The sequence below is a fragment of the Dendronephthya gigantea genome, unplaced genomic scaffold (assembly GCF_004324835.1).
Source record: "Dendronephthya gigantea isolate DGI-Jeju-01 unplaced genomic scaffold, DenGig_1.0 000142F, whole genome shotgun sequence".
NCBI lineage: Eukaryota > Metazoa > Cnidaria > Anthozoa > Malacalcyonacea > Nephtheidae > Dendronephthya > Dendronephthya gigantea.
Window position 1 is genome coordinate 36,026 of NW_021163152.1, and position 19,101 is coordinate 55,126.

The 19,101-nt window shown below is 36.8% G+C and overlaps 2 protein-coding genes across 2 annotated transcripts; one reads left to right on the top strand and one right to left on the bottom strand.

Moving 5' to 3' along the window:
• The first annotated feature begins 242 nt into the window (after nucleotides 1–242).
• On the top strand, nucleotides 243–1,553 carry LOC114536647. The gene is made up of 2 exons (XM_028557999.1): nucleotides 243–791; nucleotides 1,275–1,553. The coding sequence occupies exons 1-2, from the start codon at nucleotides 243–245 to the stop codon at nucleotides 1,551–1,553; spliced, it is 828 nt and encodes a 275-aa protein (XP_028413800.1).
• A 1,855-nt stretch (nucleotides 1,554–3,408) lies between these two features.
• Nucleotides 3,409–6,594, bottom strand: LOC114536648 (kinesin light chain 1-like). Its single transcript, XM_028558000.1, has 4 exons — nucleotides 6,137–6,594; nucleotides 5,319–5,400; nucleotides 4,115–4,988; nucleotides 3,409–4,070 (listed from the first exon to the last, which is right to left on the bottom strand). The coding sequence occupies exons 1-4, from the start codon at nucleotides 6,592–6,594 to the stop codon at nucleotides 3,520–3,522; spliced, it is 1,965 nt and encodes a 654-aa protein (XP_028413801.1). The 3' UTR covers nucleotides 3,409–3,519.
• Between the last annotated feature and the right edge of the window lie 12,507 nt (nucleotides 6,595–19,101).

A 19,101-nucleotide genomic window follows, 5' to 3' on the forward strand; every position in this document is an offset into this window, starting at 1 on the left:
CAAATAGTTTTAGAACACTTCGCTTTATCTAAGTCAAATGATGGTCAAAAGTGATGACCATTTATTAAAATTATTTTATTATATTATATTCCATTATTTTGTAACTATAATCTTCGCAGTTTTACCCATGCAAGATAGCTGTGGTATTGGGTTTTATAGCTCTTGTCTTGATTAGAATTGATGTTTATGTATAATATAGCTGGAATCATGTATTGAAATTTCCGATCTTTCTAGGAACTACAATGTATTTGTCCGTCATCATCATAGCAATATTCGCACCGGTTTTTCCTGCGTCAGTTCGTGGCCATGGTATGATGATGGACCCAGTGAATCGCGCGAGTCGTTGGCGCAAAGGTTACGGAGGTCCAAAAGAATACACTGACAACCAACTGAGCTGCGGTGGTAGAAACGTACAATGGGGGAAACACAAGGGCAAATGTGGCGTTTGTGGGGACGAATATGGGATCGCTAACCCCAAGTTCCATTATCCCGGGGAGTTCGCAAAAAATGCGCCGATTGTGAGAAGCTACCAGGAAGGTCAAAAAATTGAGGTTAAAATAAGAATCACGACAAATCATTTGGGTTATTTCACGTTTCGTCTCGCCCCATTGACACAACAGCCCATCACGCAAAACGAGTTAAACAAGATCTTGCTGAGAATGCCCGATGGAAACGCGGAGTGGAAATTGCCCCGAGGAAACGGGGTCTACACTATCACCCTGCAGCTGCCGAATGGAGTGACATGTGATCACTGCGTGATGCAGTGGTGGTGGAGCACTGGCAATAATTGGGTATGTAATCACTGCGCTTTTCGCCTGCGTCTGAACATATTCCTTTGCACATGCGCATGCTACTGACACGAGAGCTTTTAACCACTTAAATTATAACTGGATGATATCTAAAGCCCTGGTCAAACGAGAATGAGAGTTGATGAGATTTGAGAACGAGAGTTGACTACCGCGCGCATTAATTTCGTCATTACTCCACTTCGTTTTGCTATTTTTTTGTTATGTAAAAAAAATGCAAACCGCTGGCGGTTTTGCAACTCTCATCAACTCTCATGACGGATCAAACGCGCCCAAACTCTCATCAACTCTCATCAAAATTTGAACCAGTTCAAAGTTGATGAGAATTGATGAGAGTGTACGAGAGTGTATGAGAGTTCGCGGTCAAACGCAAGCGAGAGTTGCAACTCTTATCAACTCTCATCAACTATCATTCTCGTTTGACCAGGGCTTAAATCCATCCAAACTAATCTCATTTCTTCTCTACAGGTAAACGACAAACCAGAATCCTTTGTAAATTGTGCTGATATTGCCATTCTCCCTCATGAGGGAAAACCCCAACCCACCCGAAACCCCAGGCCAACTAAGCGCCTAAAACCCACCAGAAGACCACCCTCCACAATGCGACCTCGGCCTCCACGCCCTACCAATCCGGCAGGAAAGAATTGCCATGCCTTACCTAACAACCCGCGACCATCCATGGACAACTGGTGTCGGTTAAATTGTGCTCTTGGTAATTGTCCAGCAAGTCTTTGTATATGTGACTAGAATGTAGATCTAACGTCATCAGATGCCAGTTATTAAAATTATTAAATGTGTATTAAACGAGCAAAATTAATATTTTGTACTTTGCGCACACGAATTATGCTGACATAGATTGAGAGCCACTGGAAACCTTTCTTGCTTAGGTTATTGCTGGAAGTAACCCGTGTTTGAGGTTTCAATATAGGCACACGTGTTGAATAGCGCACTGTCCAGGTCTAAGTTTGAGATCAGCGACGCCATTTTTTACCAGTAAGAGCGGTTATGTTTCAGTAATTATTTTTCCGCTGCGCTTCCCCCCTTCTGGGATAATCAACTGGTAGAACTTCGCGGTTATATGCCGAAAATGGGTTTAATCGGCCACTTAGAAATACTGGCACATTTTATTTTATCGACAGTTTTGTACACTAAGCGAAAAGAACTTTTAACAAATTACATTTTGCTACGGAGAGAATCAGTGTTTAAATTTATTGTGCCACAAAACTGCCAAAAGTGTTCAAGTTTGAATGAACACACTTAGCTTTTCTCACGATGATGTTTTGGGGGTAGCTATGGAACATAAAAAGCAATATTTTTTAGAATCAACAGACCATTTGAAGAATAAATTCAGTCTTAAATTGAAGACAGTCGCCATTTCAAGGTCTTGCGCTCACGATTTTGAAAAAAAAGTACCGAAAAAATGGCGGCATATTCAACATCGTGGGAAAGGGTATTTGGAAGTGCAACGTTTTTGACAAGTGAGGCAAGGATGTCCTTTAAATTAAATGCCCGACTCTCATCTTTTTGTAATATTTTACTCACTATAAACAACGTCGCAAATGACCAATATTTTGGCAAACTGAAGGAGTCTTTTTTACATTGTTGCCGAAGTAAACAAGATTTTGTTGGTTATGACTTTAGATCTTTCTAGACGAGTAAAATCACTGTTCATGTAGACCAAAATTAGAGTGAGATCTCTTTGTTATTTTCTACCACGAATCATCTCACTTAAATCCTGCATATATGCTACAAACATGATACAAATTTCAGGCAAATATTGGAGGCATATGCGATTTTTGAACTTATTTATCTATTAAAGGGCATGCATATTAAGATTTATATGACCGTAGTTCGCGTCTTATCTTTGGGAAGATCTTAATTGATAAAAAATAGAAGTTAACATAGTCGTATTCAACTTGGGTGTTGTGATATTTTGTGCTCCAAGCCCCCATCAGCAGCTGCATGCCTATACCCTGATTTATTTTACACTATACGCTACATTGAATTATCGGATTCGAAAGGTTTTTGGAATCCCACTCAGACTAGCTAAAAGGGGAAAAACGGTATTCTTAATAAAATTAACGGAAAAAATTCTTAATAACGAAAAACAAAAAGTACTACTTTTGTGCGATAATATGATATGTTCTACCCTATGTATTTGAACCTAAAAAGTTTTTGTTATAAATTTAGTTACTTGGTATTTCAACTGAACACTATATTTGCTAAAACTAGTTTGTTTATTCAATATTTCAGTCCAATACTTTACTTATATTATTATTTAAATCAACAAGTGATATCTTTAACAAGTATCTGACTTCTACTCGTATTACAGATCTCTCTTCTTGTCTCTTTTATGGGCGTGTCATCTGCACACGTCTAATTTACCTCACACTTTACCTAATGCGCTTATATTACTCTATACTTACAGTTAATTAATACGGGCTTACACAATGACGTCATAGACAATCCAGAAGACATTATATTTTGGTCTATGATTACATCCATGCTTGATTCGCGCTCATACATTACATTTCTGCCGCATAAGAAACAAACATAAATCTCTAATGGATATGCGCAACCCTATAAACTAACAATGGCGAATAAAAACTGGAATTTAGATTCGATATTAGATATGCTCTGAATGTACACTCTAATATGGCCTAACAAACAAAAAATGTAGTTGAAATTTTTTTAAATGTTCAGATGCTCTTCTCTACAAATAATCGCTCCAAACTGGCGGTTTCCTTTGTATCTGTCCAGGGTTCGCCTTATTATTCAAAAGACCTTTTACCCGAGAAATATCGAGAGAATATTCAGCCATCTCAGGATGATCTTCTCCGAAGAGTTTTACTAGGATTTGTAGAGCTTTTTGTTTGGACTCTAATGCTGAATTGTAATCCTGCATTTCCTGTTGTGCGATCCCAATTTGGGTATAACTATCAGCTGTGTCGGGATGATGTTCTCCAAACAATTTCAATCTGATTTGAAGAGATTTGTTGTGCGACTCTAATGCGAGTTTGTAGTTTCCCATTTCACATTGTGTGGCTCCAATGTTGCTGTAAATACCGGCAGTGTCAGGATGATTTTCTCCATGCAAATTCAAACTGATTCTTAGAGCATGTTCATGCGATTCTAAAGCAGACTTGTAATCTTTCATCTCGCGTTGTGTGATTCCCAGGCTGACATAACTAAAAGCAGTATCGTCGTGGTATTCACCATGCAGTTTCAGTTGTGCTTGCACGACATATTGATGCAGGTCATGTGCTGCGTGGAGGTTCCTCATTGAACGTTTTTGACACCAATGTCACGATAAGTCTCTACGGTGTCTGGATGATTTTCTCCATATATTTTTAATCTGACTTCGAGAGCTTTTTGTTTCGATTCTAACGCTGACTTGTAATTTTTCATCCCATAATGTGCAAAGCCGATGTTGGAGTAACTACTTGCTATGTCGGGATGATCTTCTCCAAATAGTTTTAAACTGATATCTAAAGCTTTTTGATATGAAACTAATGCTGACTTGAAATCTTTTATCTTATGTTGTATGTATCCAATGTTGTTGTAACCGATAGCTGTGTCGGGATGATCTTCTCCATATAGTTTCAGTCTGATTTTAAGTGCTTTTTGATACGAAACTAATCCTGACTTGAAATCTTTCATCTCATTTTGTGCGTATCCAATGTTGCTGTAACTGTTAGCTGTGTCGGGATGATCTTCTCCATATAGTTTCAATCTGATGTGAAGAGCGTTTTGATACGAAACTAATCCTGACTTGAAATCTTTCATCTCATTTTGTGCGTATCCAATGTTGCTGTAACTGTTGGCTGTGTCGGGATGATCTTCTCCATATAGTTTCAATCTGATGTGAAGAGCTTTTTGATGTGAAACTAATGCTGACTTGAAATCTTTTATTCCATTTTGTGCGTATCCAATGTTGCTGTAACTGTTAGCTGTGTCGGGATGATCTTCTTCATATAGTTTCAATCTGATGTGAAGAGCTTTTTGATGTAAAACTAATGCTGACTTGAAATCTTTCATCTCATTTTGTGCGTATCCAATGTTGTGGTAACTGTTAGCTGTGTCGGGATGATCTTCTCCGTATTGCTTTAGACTAATTTCAAGGGCTTTTTGTTTAGATGCGAGTTGTGAATCACGTTTAACCATTTCTGTTTGTAATTTAGCCTAAGAAAGTAATTGCCATTAGATGAGTTATTTGTATATTTTTTTTTGGGGGGGGGGAAATATTCATAAATTCGTCTTGTGCCTCATTTATTTGTTTTGATAGGGATTGTTTTTACGCCTATTTCAACATTAAGATGTAAAAATTTCTCCTCCCCCCAATTAAGCTCACTAGCTAGCTCCGTTTCTGTTTTAGTGTGTCATACGAATTTTCTCTTGAAATTCCTAGATGGAGTTAATACCTTAGGACCAAAAATACAAAAGATTCTTCTAACAGACTCATCAGTTTTAAAAAAAACAATCGCAAAATTTAACCTCCTTAAGTTTTCCTACCTCCTTATCTTTATTACCATCCTCTACATCACTAATAACAAGACTTTTGATGTTGCTAACAGAAATATTCTTGGTCCGGGACCTGCGTATATTATGAATAGATAAAGTTAAAAATTACACTATCGACTAAAATGTAGTACTATACTTCGAACAGTATAAACCTCTATTAAGAAAATTAGCACTTTATTGTTGGGTCAATAGTAGATGATAATAAACCAGGCTGTCCATTTAAAGTGGATGTCAATTAAACCCGTTCTGCGCATCGGTTCTGCTCACAACATGTTAGCGCACTTTATTTTAAAAATTAACAAAATTTCCAATGTTTCGTAACGTAACGAACCTAAATAGTTTTAGATATAAAGAGTTTGATGTTCAAAATGTAAACAAACCGTTTGTGTAAATACGGACTTGACTTCCGGAAGCACTTAACATCATGAAGGTGGTTTTCTCAAAGTTATTTATACCGGGTGTATCTAAACATTTGAGTTGACTCAGCTGAACGAGTTGGACCGCTTTGCTGAGTGACCCGCTTCTTAAATGTTTAACCCAAATGATTATTAATATTTGGATTACTTGGGAAGCGAGCGAGTTGTCTCGGTTCTAGCTTTCCGAGTCAACTTGCTTAGACGAGACAGAAATTGCCCACAACTGTAATCACTTTTTGACAAGTTGGCTAGTTGAAGCGGGACACGAAATGAGACTAACGAATGAGGTGCATGATTGGTCTGCTTACCCCGCGACTGGCATGTTGCACGCAATCTTACTTTCTAACTCGCACCGGCAAAATTAGTCAACTCGCTTTTTTGTTGATTATATACCTCGTTTTTATGGCGTCCCTTGTCTCATTCACCTCCTCCATGTTTTTAATCTTCACCTTCAGTCCTTCCACTTTAATTCCAACCAGCGAAAGTTCATCCTGCAAGTGTTCCTTCATTCTTCCTGATTCGTAATCCTCCAAGACTTCCAGAAACCTTTCGTCAGTGAAACAATGTAACTCAAAATGCAAACTTCCTGGTCGAATGTCACGAACGTCCTGATCATCGCGTTCGCCACCAACACCTTTTTTAACTGCACCCTCGATTATTGGTTTTAATGAATTATAACCAACATACACAGCACCCAGACCTAGTCCTATTCCAAGTCCTATTCCCAGTCCTTGACCTAGTGTTTTAGCTACTTCCACATTGTCAGTGGAAACACCGATCGAAAATATCCCGCCAAAGAGTGTTTCACCTGCTCGTAGAACCTTTCCACCTTCGGATAATGCTTTGTCCATTCAGGGGTTATGTAAATCACTAAGAAGTCGCTATTCTATAAAAATATAATGCTTTATTAATTCCTCGGTTAGACGAGATAAACCAAAATATCGTAATTTGTAGGTGCTACGAGAACGCGAACCAATCGCGAATTTGTAAAAAAACTTTTTAAATTATCTAGTAGCTATTTTTTTTTCGTCTGGCTACTTCACAAGACGTTTGTTGGAATTTTTCTAAATAATCTTAAAGTGCCTATACCATGGTTGCGAATGTTGAATATATCAAAAGTTTTGATGTTTTGCAATACATTTTATTATAATATTGAAAAAATTGCAAAAAATTCCTCGATAACTTTGCATTGCAAGTAATATATGTATAATATATTAATATACAATCCTCGTGCATCATTGGCCTAAATCTACTCATGCGACCGTGCAGTTATAGTTTAGGTTCAATTGTCTTGAATGCTCTTATTATCTCCTTCACGTGATTTTGAAGCGACAAAAAAGATATATTCTCTCCGGATCGAGCTTAGGATGATGATGAATCAATATATAAACAATTGTAATTTTCATTTGGAAATTTTGAACTTTGCAATGTATACATAATTATATATAATTTATATTGGCTTGGCGAGATTGTAGCTTTAATATATCCCGACCTAAAAAGGTTTCAAATTACCCCAGCTCCCATGAAGGTCTAAACTATCGCTACGAGGATCTGATTTTGATTCGATCGCCAATTGTACGGATATTTCACCAAAAGATATTTGACGATATGTGGTCGAATGCAGTTGTGAAATTTGACCTATAATATATGTAACCAATTCCGCACATTTTTACCACAACAAGGTATACTACATTTTGTAACAAATATATAGATTGACTGGATGAATTTGGATTTAATTTCTTCCGAAATTGTGTAGACAGAGCCTATAAGTAACATGTAATAATGATATATGTAAGATACATATATGCCTATATAGTAGTTCTTCGCAATGGTATACTGCATTTCGTGAAAAGCTCTCGAAAAAATATTTATTTCCGCGCAAAGATTTTTAAATTGTGCACTCTTAATCACCAATGCAGCAAAGTTCAAATTCACTCACCACCCAACAATTTACATGCATCTTTAAAGAGTTATCATGCAGAACGACCAAATCATAGTATGAAGTCGCTACGATTTCAATGAAATGGCCCATATTACCTGTTTTAAGACCCGAAATTCTATCAAAGTTTCTAAGCCATACTATATATAGGGTCTAATATAATTATAAGCGTTCAGGCTTTAGCCTTTGCGTGGTAAACAACCGTTGACAATATAATTCACAACTATTGGTGCAAAACGTAACGTCCATTTTGCATATTGTTGCATGTATACAATCTAATAGTCTAAAAGTATATCACTGTTAATTTGAATCTTAACTTAATTTATGTAATACAGGAGCCGTTCACTCGGTATACCGGATTGCGACCGCGGAACAGGTCAAATTTTGAAGTTAAAAAAGGCAGTGGAGATTTTTAAAGACCGAGACATGAGTAAGTATATAGCTACTAAATCAACCAAATTAGTAAACACTTGTTAATAATACGAATCCGGTACCGTTTGAATCAACGCATGCAGCCATAGCGAAGGAATTAGTCTTTATATTTAACAGGACTAAGGACTTTTAGCATCTTGTCGTATGTTAGAAAATCCAGCGTGAAACTAACTGCTCTACATCTACAACCCTTGCTGACATATTGCAGTTTCTTGTTTGGAATTGTTGCGGCTTAAAACCGCTTTTTACGCATTTACCAGAATCAGCAAAGGAATAAAGAAAGTTGTCTTACCTTTAAGGGATAAAATGAGGCGAAAAACTTTGAACAAATCCGTGCCTGATACACTTTCTAGTCAAAATTACGACGTCGCTGTACTTGGAAGATGCAAGAATAATTGTGATTCTTAGTAATACTTAGCATTTTCAATAATGCATGCACTTTCATTGTGTTGTAGATGAAACAAAATTATGTGGGGAAATATGTGCACTTTTAGTATATTGGTTCAAGATTTTCAACACCTTATACACAGAAAATGGTGTTTTATTCTCTCACTAATCGCAACAGCTCGCAAGTAATATTGTAATGGGAAGATATATACAAATGTCATGCCAGCAAGCATACATTCCTTTGAGGCACCCAAATGCGCTATTTTGATGTTATCGTTATTATAAATATATAATTTCATACCGTAGGATCGTAGAAGAGGGTAAACTATTTACATGTACAAGTTTGTCGTTATACGGTTCTCTCTATAGGAGAGCTTAGAAATTCTAGCTAAATTATAGTGCTACAAATTATGTTAACGGCTCCTGCATTGAGGCTTGATTCACAGCTAAAATCCGGAGCATCGGGGTCTAGTTGCCTGTCGTCATTGATATCTAAAAGGCTTTGATCGTCAGCAGATATTAGAAAATATATCGCATGAAAGTGCATATCACATTGTTACCATTTTTCACCAAAAAATTCGTATCAGGCGATTCGAATGATATGTATCATTCCCCGGTCTGTTAAATCCTTCTAAGGATATTTTGGATCAAGAATGCCAAAATATAGGTTCTTTTAATAGTTGGCCGGGAGAAAAGAACTATAATTTGGGTTCTGACGTCATTCTGGGCACGAAAGGAAATCGACTAGCGTCACATTACAAAAAATATATGTCGTATGGGCAAAAAATTTGTATACTTTGCGCTGCAAAATGCCCGCTAGACGTGTCCTATACGATGTTCCAACACACCAGGTTCTGAAAATCAAATAGCCCTACAGCCGATACCGCATAGTGGAGATTTTCGCCCAGAGGCAGTAAGGAGACGAAAGAAATGAATAGACTTCGAAAAATTTTGCTCAAAGCAAGCATTTTTTTTCTTAAATAAAGAATGACAATTTCTGCTGTGTAGCTGTTAAATTACAGCTAGATATCGTGTATTCAGCAGTTCAGATGTGTGGACATAATCTGACGAAATATATGCTGTTGGAAAACTTCAGTCATTTTACGTTTTATAAGACAAGCAAGAAGTCTTTATATTGGGAGTATATCCTCTGTGCTCACTTTGCTATCACAACAACGTGGAAGGATTAAATCAGGTGAGAAAATTATTGAAATTGGTGGTACGGTAGGATAATTTTATTTATCATAATACGATTGTCAAAAAGATCATGTCTAAGTTAATCATTTCTGCCTTATAACAATCCTTATTATAATTGCATTATATTACTATCATAAATTCTAAACATATTCTCGTGTGTACTGCAATTTTTAAAGAAATACTAGAGTTTCAGCTTTATTTAACGGACTTTTTTATAATCATTTGCCATAATATTAATTACCTGTTTTACACCTTAAACCCCACGTTTGGGTGACTACCGGGTGTCCCAAAAAAAGTACCTATTTTTAATTAAACATAACTTATAAACGAACTAAAGAATTACAATCAAATAATCCATGTGTAGTTGAGTAATGTCTAACTTAAAGTTTGATATATTGCATATGACGTTTGAGCGAGTAGTTTCCGAGATATTAGTCGCGTTTAAAGACACGGTAACGTTTTGAAATGTGTCAAAAATGAGCAAAAAATGGCTTGTTAAACGCAACAATCCGATATCTACAGGGGCAATTTCCTGGTCGGCTCATGAGTAAACGCGGCGATTGGCCGTGGCCTCCACGCTCCCCAGACCTGACGGTGTGTGATTTCTTCCTCTGGGGCTATTTAAAGCAGCACACCAACAACCTAATGACCAACAACCTCAAAATTTGGGAGAACTTCGCGAGGCGATTCTTAGGTCACGTCGCAATTTGGACGCCCACATGATTCAAAGGTCTTTTGATGGCATGCTCACACGACCAAGAAAGTATGTTGCTGCTGGTGGACATGAATTTGCAGATGAATAAGAACAAGTAAAAAACGATTTAAAAAAAAACACTAAAAAATAAGTTACAAGACACCATGTTACGAACCGGTATTGTTGAAACAAGTTTAATAGGCCATTTTTTCCTGATTTTTGACAAGTTTCAAAACGTTGCTGCGACTTTAAACGGGAATATCTCAGACACTACTCGTCCAAACTTCATATGTAATATATCAAACTTTAAGTTAGACATTACTCCACTTAATATGGATTATTATATTGCAATTCTTCAGTTTGCTTACAAGTTATGTTGAATTAAAAATAGGTACTTTTTTTTGGGACACCCGGTATAGTTGATCAAATAGTTCTAGAACACTTCGCTTTATCTAAATCAAATGATGGTCAAAAGTGATGACCATTTATTACTATTATTTTATGTATATGTATAAAATAGCTGGAATCATGTATTGAAATTTCCGATCATTCTAGGAACTACAATGTATTTATCTGTCATCATCATAGCAATATTCGCCGCGGTTTTTCTCGCGTTAGTTCGTGGCTATGGTATGATGATGGATCTAGTCAATCGCGCGAGTCGTTGGCGCAAAGGTTACGGAGGTCCAAAAGAATACACTGACAACCAACTGAGCTGCGGTGGTAGAAACGTACAATGGGGGAAACACAAGGGCAAATGTGGCGTTTGTGGGGACGAATATGGGATCGCGAACCCTAAGTTCTATTATCCCGAGGAGTTCGCAAAAAATGCGCCGATTGTGAGAAGCTACCAGGAAGGTCAAAAAATTGAGGTTAAAATAAGAATCACGACCAATCATTTAGGTTATTTCACATTTCGTCTCGCCCCATTGACACAAAAGCAAATCACGCAAAATGAGTTAAACAAGATCTTGCTGAGAATGCCAGATGGAAACGCGGAGTGGAAACTGCCCCGAGGAAACGGCGTCTACACTATCACCCTGCAGCTGCTCAAGGGAGTGACATGTGATCACTGCGTGATGCAGTGGTGGTGGAGCACTGGTAATAATTGGGTATGTAATCACTGCGCTTTCGGCTTCCGTTTGGGACATATTCCTTTGCGCATGCGCATGCGCATGCTACTGACACGAGAGCTTTTAACCACTTAAATTAAGACTGGATGATATCTAAATCCATCCAAACTAATCTCGTTTCTTCTCTACAGGTAAACGACAAACCAGAATCCTTTGTAAATTGTGCTGATATTGCCATCCTCCCTCGTGGGGGAAAACCCCAACCCAACCGAAACCCCAGACTACGTGTTAAGGCACTATGCAAATTACACTATGCAAATTTCCTTGCAACTTGCAATATAAATCTAATGTTGGGGGATGTTAATTTGTAAAAAGCGTTGAAATGCCAAGAGAAATGCCAAGAAAACGTTAGCAGATCGTAAGAAATGTTCGTATTTAACAAATTTAGATGCCTCTGGAGTAGAATTTCATTGCGAGTTGCATACTGTCACAGCGCCTTTAGCCTCACGACCACAGGTTCTTATGGTATAGTTGGACACAATAATCAATATTTCAGTCCAATACTTTACTTATATTATTATTTAAATCAACAAGTGATATCTTTAACAAGTATCTGACTTCTACTCGTATTACAGATCTCTCTTCTTTTCTCTTTTATGTGCGTGTCATCTGCACACGTCTAATTTATCTCACACTGTATCTAATGCGCTTATTAATCAATAGTTATAGTTAATTAATACGGGCCTACACATGCACAACTCTCAATGACATCATAGACAATCCAGAAGACAGTATCTTTTGGTCTATGGTGACATCCACGCTTGATTCGCGCTCATACATGACATTTCTGCCGTATAAAACACAAATCATAAAATTCTAACAAATATACGCAACTCTATAAACTAACATTGGTGAATAATATATATATATATATATATAATATATATATATATATATATATTTATATATATATATATATATATATATATATATATATATATATATATATATATACTCTAATATGGCCTAACAAACAAAACATTTAGTTGAAATTTCTTTAAATGTTCAGATGCTCTTCTCTACAAATAATCGCTCCAAACTAGTGGTTTCCTTTGTATCTGTCCAAGGCTGGTCTTATTATTCAAAAAATCTTTTACACGAGAAATATCGAGATAATATTCAGCCATCCCAGGATGATCTTCTCCGAAGAGTTTTACCAGGATTTGTAGAGCTTTTTGTTTGGACTCTAATGCTGACTTGTAATCCTTCATTTCCTGTTGTGCGATCCCAATTTGGGTATAACTATCAGCTGTGTCGGGATGATGTTCTCCAAACAATTTCAATCTAATTTGAAGAGATTTGTTGTTCGACTCTAATGCAGGTTTGTAGTCTCCCATTTCACATTGTGTGGCTCCAACATCGCCGTAAATAGCGGCAGCGTCAGGATGATTTTCTCCATGTAAATTCAAACTGATTCTTAGAGCATGTTTATGCGACTCTAAAGCAGACTTGTAATCTTTCATCTCGCGTTGTGTGATTCCCAGGCTAACATAACTAAAAGCAGTATCATCGTGGTATTCACCATGCAGTTTCAGTCGCGCTTGTACGACATATTGATGCAGGTCAAGTGCTGCGTAGAGGTTCCTCATTGAACGTTGTGTGACACCAATCTAACGATACGTCTCTACGATGTCGGAATGATTTTCTCCATATATTTCTAATCTGACTTCGAGAGCTTTTTGTTTCGCTTCTAACGCTGACTTGTAATTTTTCATCCCAAGTTGTGTGGAGCCGATGTTGGAATAACTACCTGCTGTGTCGGGATGATCCTCTCCATATAGTTTCAATCTGATGTGAAGAGCTTTTTGATGCGAAACTAATCCTGACTTGAAATCTTTCATCTCATTTTGTGTGCATCCAATGTTGTTGTAACTGTTAGCTGTGTCGAGATGATCTTCTTCATATAGTTTCAGTCTGATTTTAAGTGCTTTTTGATACGAAACTAATCCTGACTTGAAATCTTTCATCCCATTTTGTGCGTATCCAATGTTGTTGTAACTGTTAGCTGTGTCGGGATGATCTTCTCCATATAGTTTCAATCTGATTTGAAGAGCTTTTTGATACGAAACTAATCCTGATTTGAAATCTTTCATCCCATTTTGTGCGTATCCAATGTTGTCGTAACTGTGAGCTTTGTCGGGATGATCTTCTTCATATAGTTTCAATCTGATGTGAAGAGCTTTTTGATGCGAAACTAATCCTGACTTGAAATCTTTTAATTCATTTTGTGTGCATCCAATGTTGTTGTAACTGTTAGCTGTGTCGGGATGATCTTCTCCATATAGTTTCAATCTGATGTGAAGAGCTTTTTGATGTGAAAGTAATCCTGAATTGAAATCTTTCATCCCATTTTGTGCGTATCCAATGTTGTTGTAACTGATAGCTGTCTCGGGATGATCTTCTCCATATGGTTTCAATCTGATGTGAAGAGCTTTTTAATACGATACTAATCCTGACTTGAAATCTTTCATCTCATTTTGTGCGTTTCCAGTGTCGTTGTAACTGTTAGCTGTGTCGGGATGATCTTCTCCATATAGTTTCAATCTGATGTGAAGAGCTTTTTGATGTGAAACTAATCCTGACTTGAAATCTTTTAATTCATTTTGTGTGTGCATCCAATGTTGTTGTAACTGTTAGCTGTGTCGGGATGATCTTCTCCATATAGTTTTAATCGGATTTGAAGAGCTTTTTGATACGAAACTAATGCTGACTTGAAATTTTTCATCCCATTTTGTGCGTATCCAATGTTGTTGTAATTGTTAGCTGTGTCGGGATGATCTTCTCCATATAGTTTCAATCTGATGTGAAGAGCTTTTTGATGTGAAACTAATGCTGACTTGAAATCTTTCATCTCATTTTGTGCATATCCAATGTTGTTGTAACTGTTAGCTGTGTCGGGATGATTTTCTCCGTATTGCTTTAGACTAATTTCCAGAGCTTTTTTTTTAGATGCCAGTTGTAAATCACGTTTAACCGTCTCTGTTTGTAATTTAGCCTAAGAAAGTAATTGCCCTTAGGAGAGTTATTTGTATACCTTTTTTTGGGGGGGGGGGAATATTCATAAATTCGTCTTGTGCCTCACTTATTTCTTTTGATAGCGATTGTTTTCACGCCTATTTGAACATGTAAAAATTTCTCCCTCCCCCAATTAGGCTTACTAGCTCCGTTTCTGTTTTAGTGTGTCATACGAATTTTCTCTTTAAATTCTTAATTGGAAGTAATACCTTAGGAACAAAGCTTCAATTTTTTTTAACACATTCATTGGTTGTAAAAAACGAATGGCAAAATTTAACCGCCTTAAGTTTTCCTACCTCCTCATCTTTATTACCATCCTCCACATCACTAATAACAAGACTGTTGATGTCGCTAACAGAAATATTCTTTGTCCGGGACCTGCGTATATTATGAATTGATGAAGTTAAAAATTACACTATCGACTATATTATAGTACTATACTTCGAACAGCATATAATTCTCTATTAAGAAAATTAGTGCGTTATTGTTCGGTCAAGCTACCTCGTATAGTAGCTGATAATAAACCAGGCTGTCCAAAGTGGATGTCAAGCCTGTTCCGCGCATCGGTTCTGCTCAAAACATGTGAGCGCATTTTAAAAATTAAAAAAATTTCCAATGTTTCGTAACGTAACGAACCTAAATAGTTTTAGACATAAAGAGTATGATGTTGAAACACAAACCGTTTGCTTACATACGGACTTGACTTCCGGAAGCACTTAATTAAGAACATGATATTCGTGTTCTCAAAGTTATTTATACCCGGTGTATGTAAGCTTTGAAAAGATACTTTAGAGCCTAAAAATTAAATAGCACGGCAATTTTTAAATTTTGCCGTTTAAACAGACATAATAATTATAAGGGGGCAGGACCGTAATTTTGAAACCTGGCACCGTACCGAAAAACAGAGTTGCAGCAGCAATTTTTTGTTGTTGATCATGCGCAGGATTCAATACAACTTGAGATAATGAAGTCATTCAACACGTTATGATAGGCAAAAATACCGAAACTGAAACAAGCAAAAAGACTCGTTTTTTAATTTAAAAAACGCATTTATGGCAGGATGACTCGATGACCTAAAAAGTTGTCTCCAATTCCTTCTTTTCCTTAACTAAGCTTTGCCTATTTGATTTAATTGTTGCATCTCTTCTTTGTTAAAACCTGCCATTTAAGTTTCCTGACTTAGAATGGCAATTGGTCAATTACATGGGCGAGTTGACCCAGCTAAACGAGTTGGACCGCTTTGCTGAGTGACCCGCTTCTTAAATGTTCAACCTAGATAATTATTAATATTTGGATTACTTGGGATGCGAGCGAGTTGTCTCGTCTGTAATCGTTTTTTGACAAGTTGGCTCGGCGAAGCGGGACACGAAATGAGACCAACGAATGAGCTACATGATTGGTCTGCTTACCCCGCGACTGGCATGTCGCACGTAATCGTACTCTGACTCGCTTTTTGGTCGATTATATACCTCGTTTTTATGGCGTCCCTTTTCTTATTCACCTCTTCCATGTTCTCAATCTTCACCTTCAGTCCTTCAACTTTAATTCCAACCAGCGAAAATTCTTCCTGCAAGCGTTCCTTCATTCTTCCTGATTCGTAATCCGCCAAGACTTCCAGAAACCTTTCGTCTGTGAAACAATGTAACTCAAAATGCAAACATCCTGGTCGAATGTCACGAATGTCCTGATCATCACGTTCGTCACCAAAAACTTTTTTAACTGCACCCTCGATTATTGGTTTTAATTAATTATAACAAACATACACAGTTCCCAGACCTAGTCCTATTCCAAATCCTATTCCCAGTCCTTGCCCTAGTGTTCTAGCTACTTCCACATTGTCAGTGGAAACACCGATCGAAAATATCCCACCAAAGAGTGTTACACCAGCTCGTAAAACCTTCCCACCTTCGGATAATGCTTTTTCCATTCAGGGGTTATCAGTTATGAGAATTACGAAGAAAGCGCTATTCTATAAAAGTAGAATGCTTTATTATTCACTCGTTGGACGAGATAAAGCAAAATATCGTAATTTGCAGGTGCTACGAGAAACACCGACAAATTGCGGGTTTTTAAGAAAATTTTTAAATTATGGAGTATTTTTTTTCCTCTCGCTAAAACTTCACAAGGCTTTTGTTAGAATTTTTCTAAATAGTCTTAAAGTGCCTATATACCATGGTGGCGAATTTTGAATATATCAAAAGTTTTGCGATACATTTTATTATAATATTATTGAGAAAGTTGCACAAAATTCCTCGATAAATTTGCACTTGCAAGTATAATATATTAATATACAATCCTCATGCATCATTGGCCTAAATCTACTCACGCGATCTTGTTGCTTAGTGACAGATCATGAGAATCATAATTTATTCACAATAGCTCATGAAAATCGTGGTTTATTTAAAAATGACAGCCCACAACCAAGCTTAGATCTTCAATCAGCAGCAATCAATGAACTCAGACTGCATAGCCGCAATTCATCAAAGTGTGGGATTGACTTTGAGTTATTGAAATAAGTGTTTATGAGTTATGACACCAAACAAGCACATGCTATTGTAAAGGCGGCTTTCACTTGCATGTATATATACTATCATGCAGCGCGGCCGATTTGGCGCATGCTGGAAACGAAACCAAACGAAACCAAACGAAACCAAACCTAGGCAAATTTTCAACTCCGTGGCTCACGCCGGAGTAATAATGATATATGTAAGTTGATAATATTGATATATAATAGTTCTTGGCAATGGCATACTGTATTTTGTGAAAATCTTTCGAAAAAATATTTTTTTCCGGGCAAGGATTTTGAAACTGTGCGCTCTTAATCACCAATGCACCAAAGTTCAAATACATTCACTACCCAACAATTTACATGTATCCTTAAAGAGTTATCATGCAGAACGACCAATTATAAAGTCACTACACGATTTGAATGATACATTCACCTGTCTTAAAACCCGAAATTCTACCAAAGTTTCTAATCCATACTATATAGGGTCTAATATTTAGGAATTTAGGCTTTAGCCTTTACGTGTAAGCAACCGTTGACAGATTATTAAACTATATAATTCACAACTATTCGTGCAAAACGTAACGTCAATTCTGCATATTGTTGTGTGTATACAATCTAATAGTCTGAAAGTATATCATTGTTAATTTGAATGCGACCGGAACAGGTCAAATTTTGAAGTTAAAAAAAGACAGTGGATATTTTTAAATTCAGAGATCTGAATAAATATAGCTGCGAAATCAAATAAATTAATAATCACTTGGTAATAATCGTCGCTTCCTAAGGGCAAACGAAGCTGTCGTGACAAACGAATCTGGTACCGTGTGAATTAACGCTGCCATAGCGAAGTAATCAGTCTTTATATTTAACAGGACTAAGGAATTTTAGCATCTTGTCGTATGTTAGAAAATCTAGCGTGAAAATAACTGCTCTAAATCTACAACCAATTCCGAAATATTGGAGTATATGCGTAATTGTTGCGAGATTAAAACCGCTTTTTACGCATTTACTAGAATCAGCAAATTAATAAAGAAAGTTGCCTTACCTTTATACCTCATGGAATAAAATGGGGATAAAAACTTTGAACAAATCCGTGCCTGATACACTTTCTAGTCACAATTACGACGTCGCTGTGCTTGGAAGTTGTGAGAATAATTGTTGCTTCTCAATAACATGCAATGATGCATGCACTTTCATTGTCTTATAAATATACAAATGTCATGTCAGCAAGCATACATTCCTTTGAGGCACCCAAATAAAATAAAAAGTAAACGAGTAATAAAAAGGTAACACGTCCCTTTTTTTGTCATTCTTTATCTTTTTTCTTCTCGTTTTATTTTGCGAAAAGTTCATGAAACGCCTTTTAATTACAAAAAAGTTTATACGAAATGACATGCAGTTAAATTGCTACGTAACATTCTCATTGAATCTTAGCCAATCAGAACGAACGTTGTTGATTACCAGTCGTTAGTCGCGCATGCGCATAGCTGACAACGGTCAACGTCGACGTCCATGTAGAATTTGGACAACTTTGAATTCAGCTATGTTCACCCGGGTTCCTAATGTCCGACCGGAATTAGTAACCTCGCACCCGCTCCGCGCCCACAGTGCTGCATTTAGACAAATATTACGGTAGAGCAGTAATTTATCGTTGATGTAAACAAGGTTTTCTTAGATATAACTATTGCCTAGCCTGAGATAAAAACTGGCAAGGACGAAATACAGCGTATCCCAAAAAAACTCCAAACTATATTGAAATCACCTTTTGTTATATGAACATTTGAATGACTTGTTCGCGAATTTTGCCCGTGAAGATTAACTTATTAAATGCTAAATTTATAAGATTTTAAAAATGAAATACTAAACACAATGAATGGCCAGAGAAGAAGGACATGTTGAAGGTAATGGTGCTTGTGATTGTAAATTTAAATATTGTTATCCATATTCGTAAAGTGTAAAATAATATGTTAAAAAAATCATTTATGGGTACAAACAAATTTTACTGTCAGCATAAAAAGGCTTATGCCAAATATTAATACACTTGTGGCTCCCAAA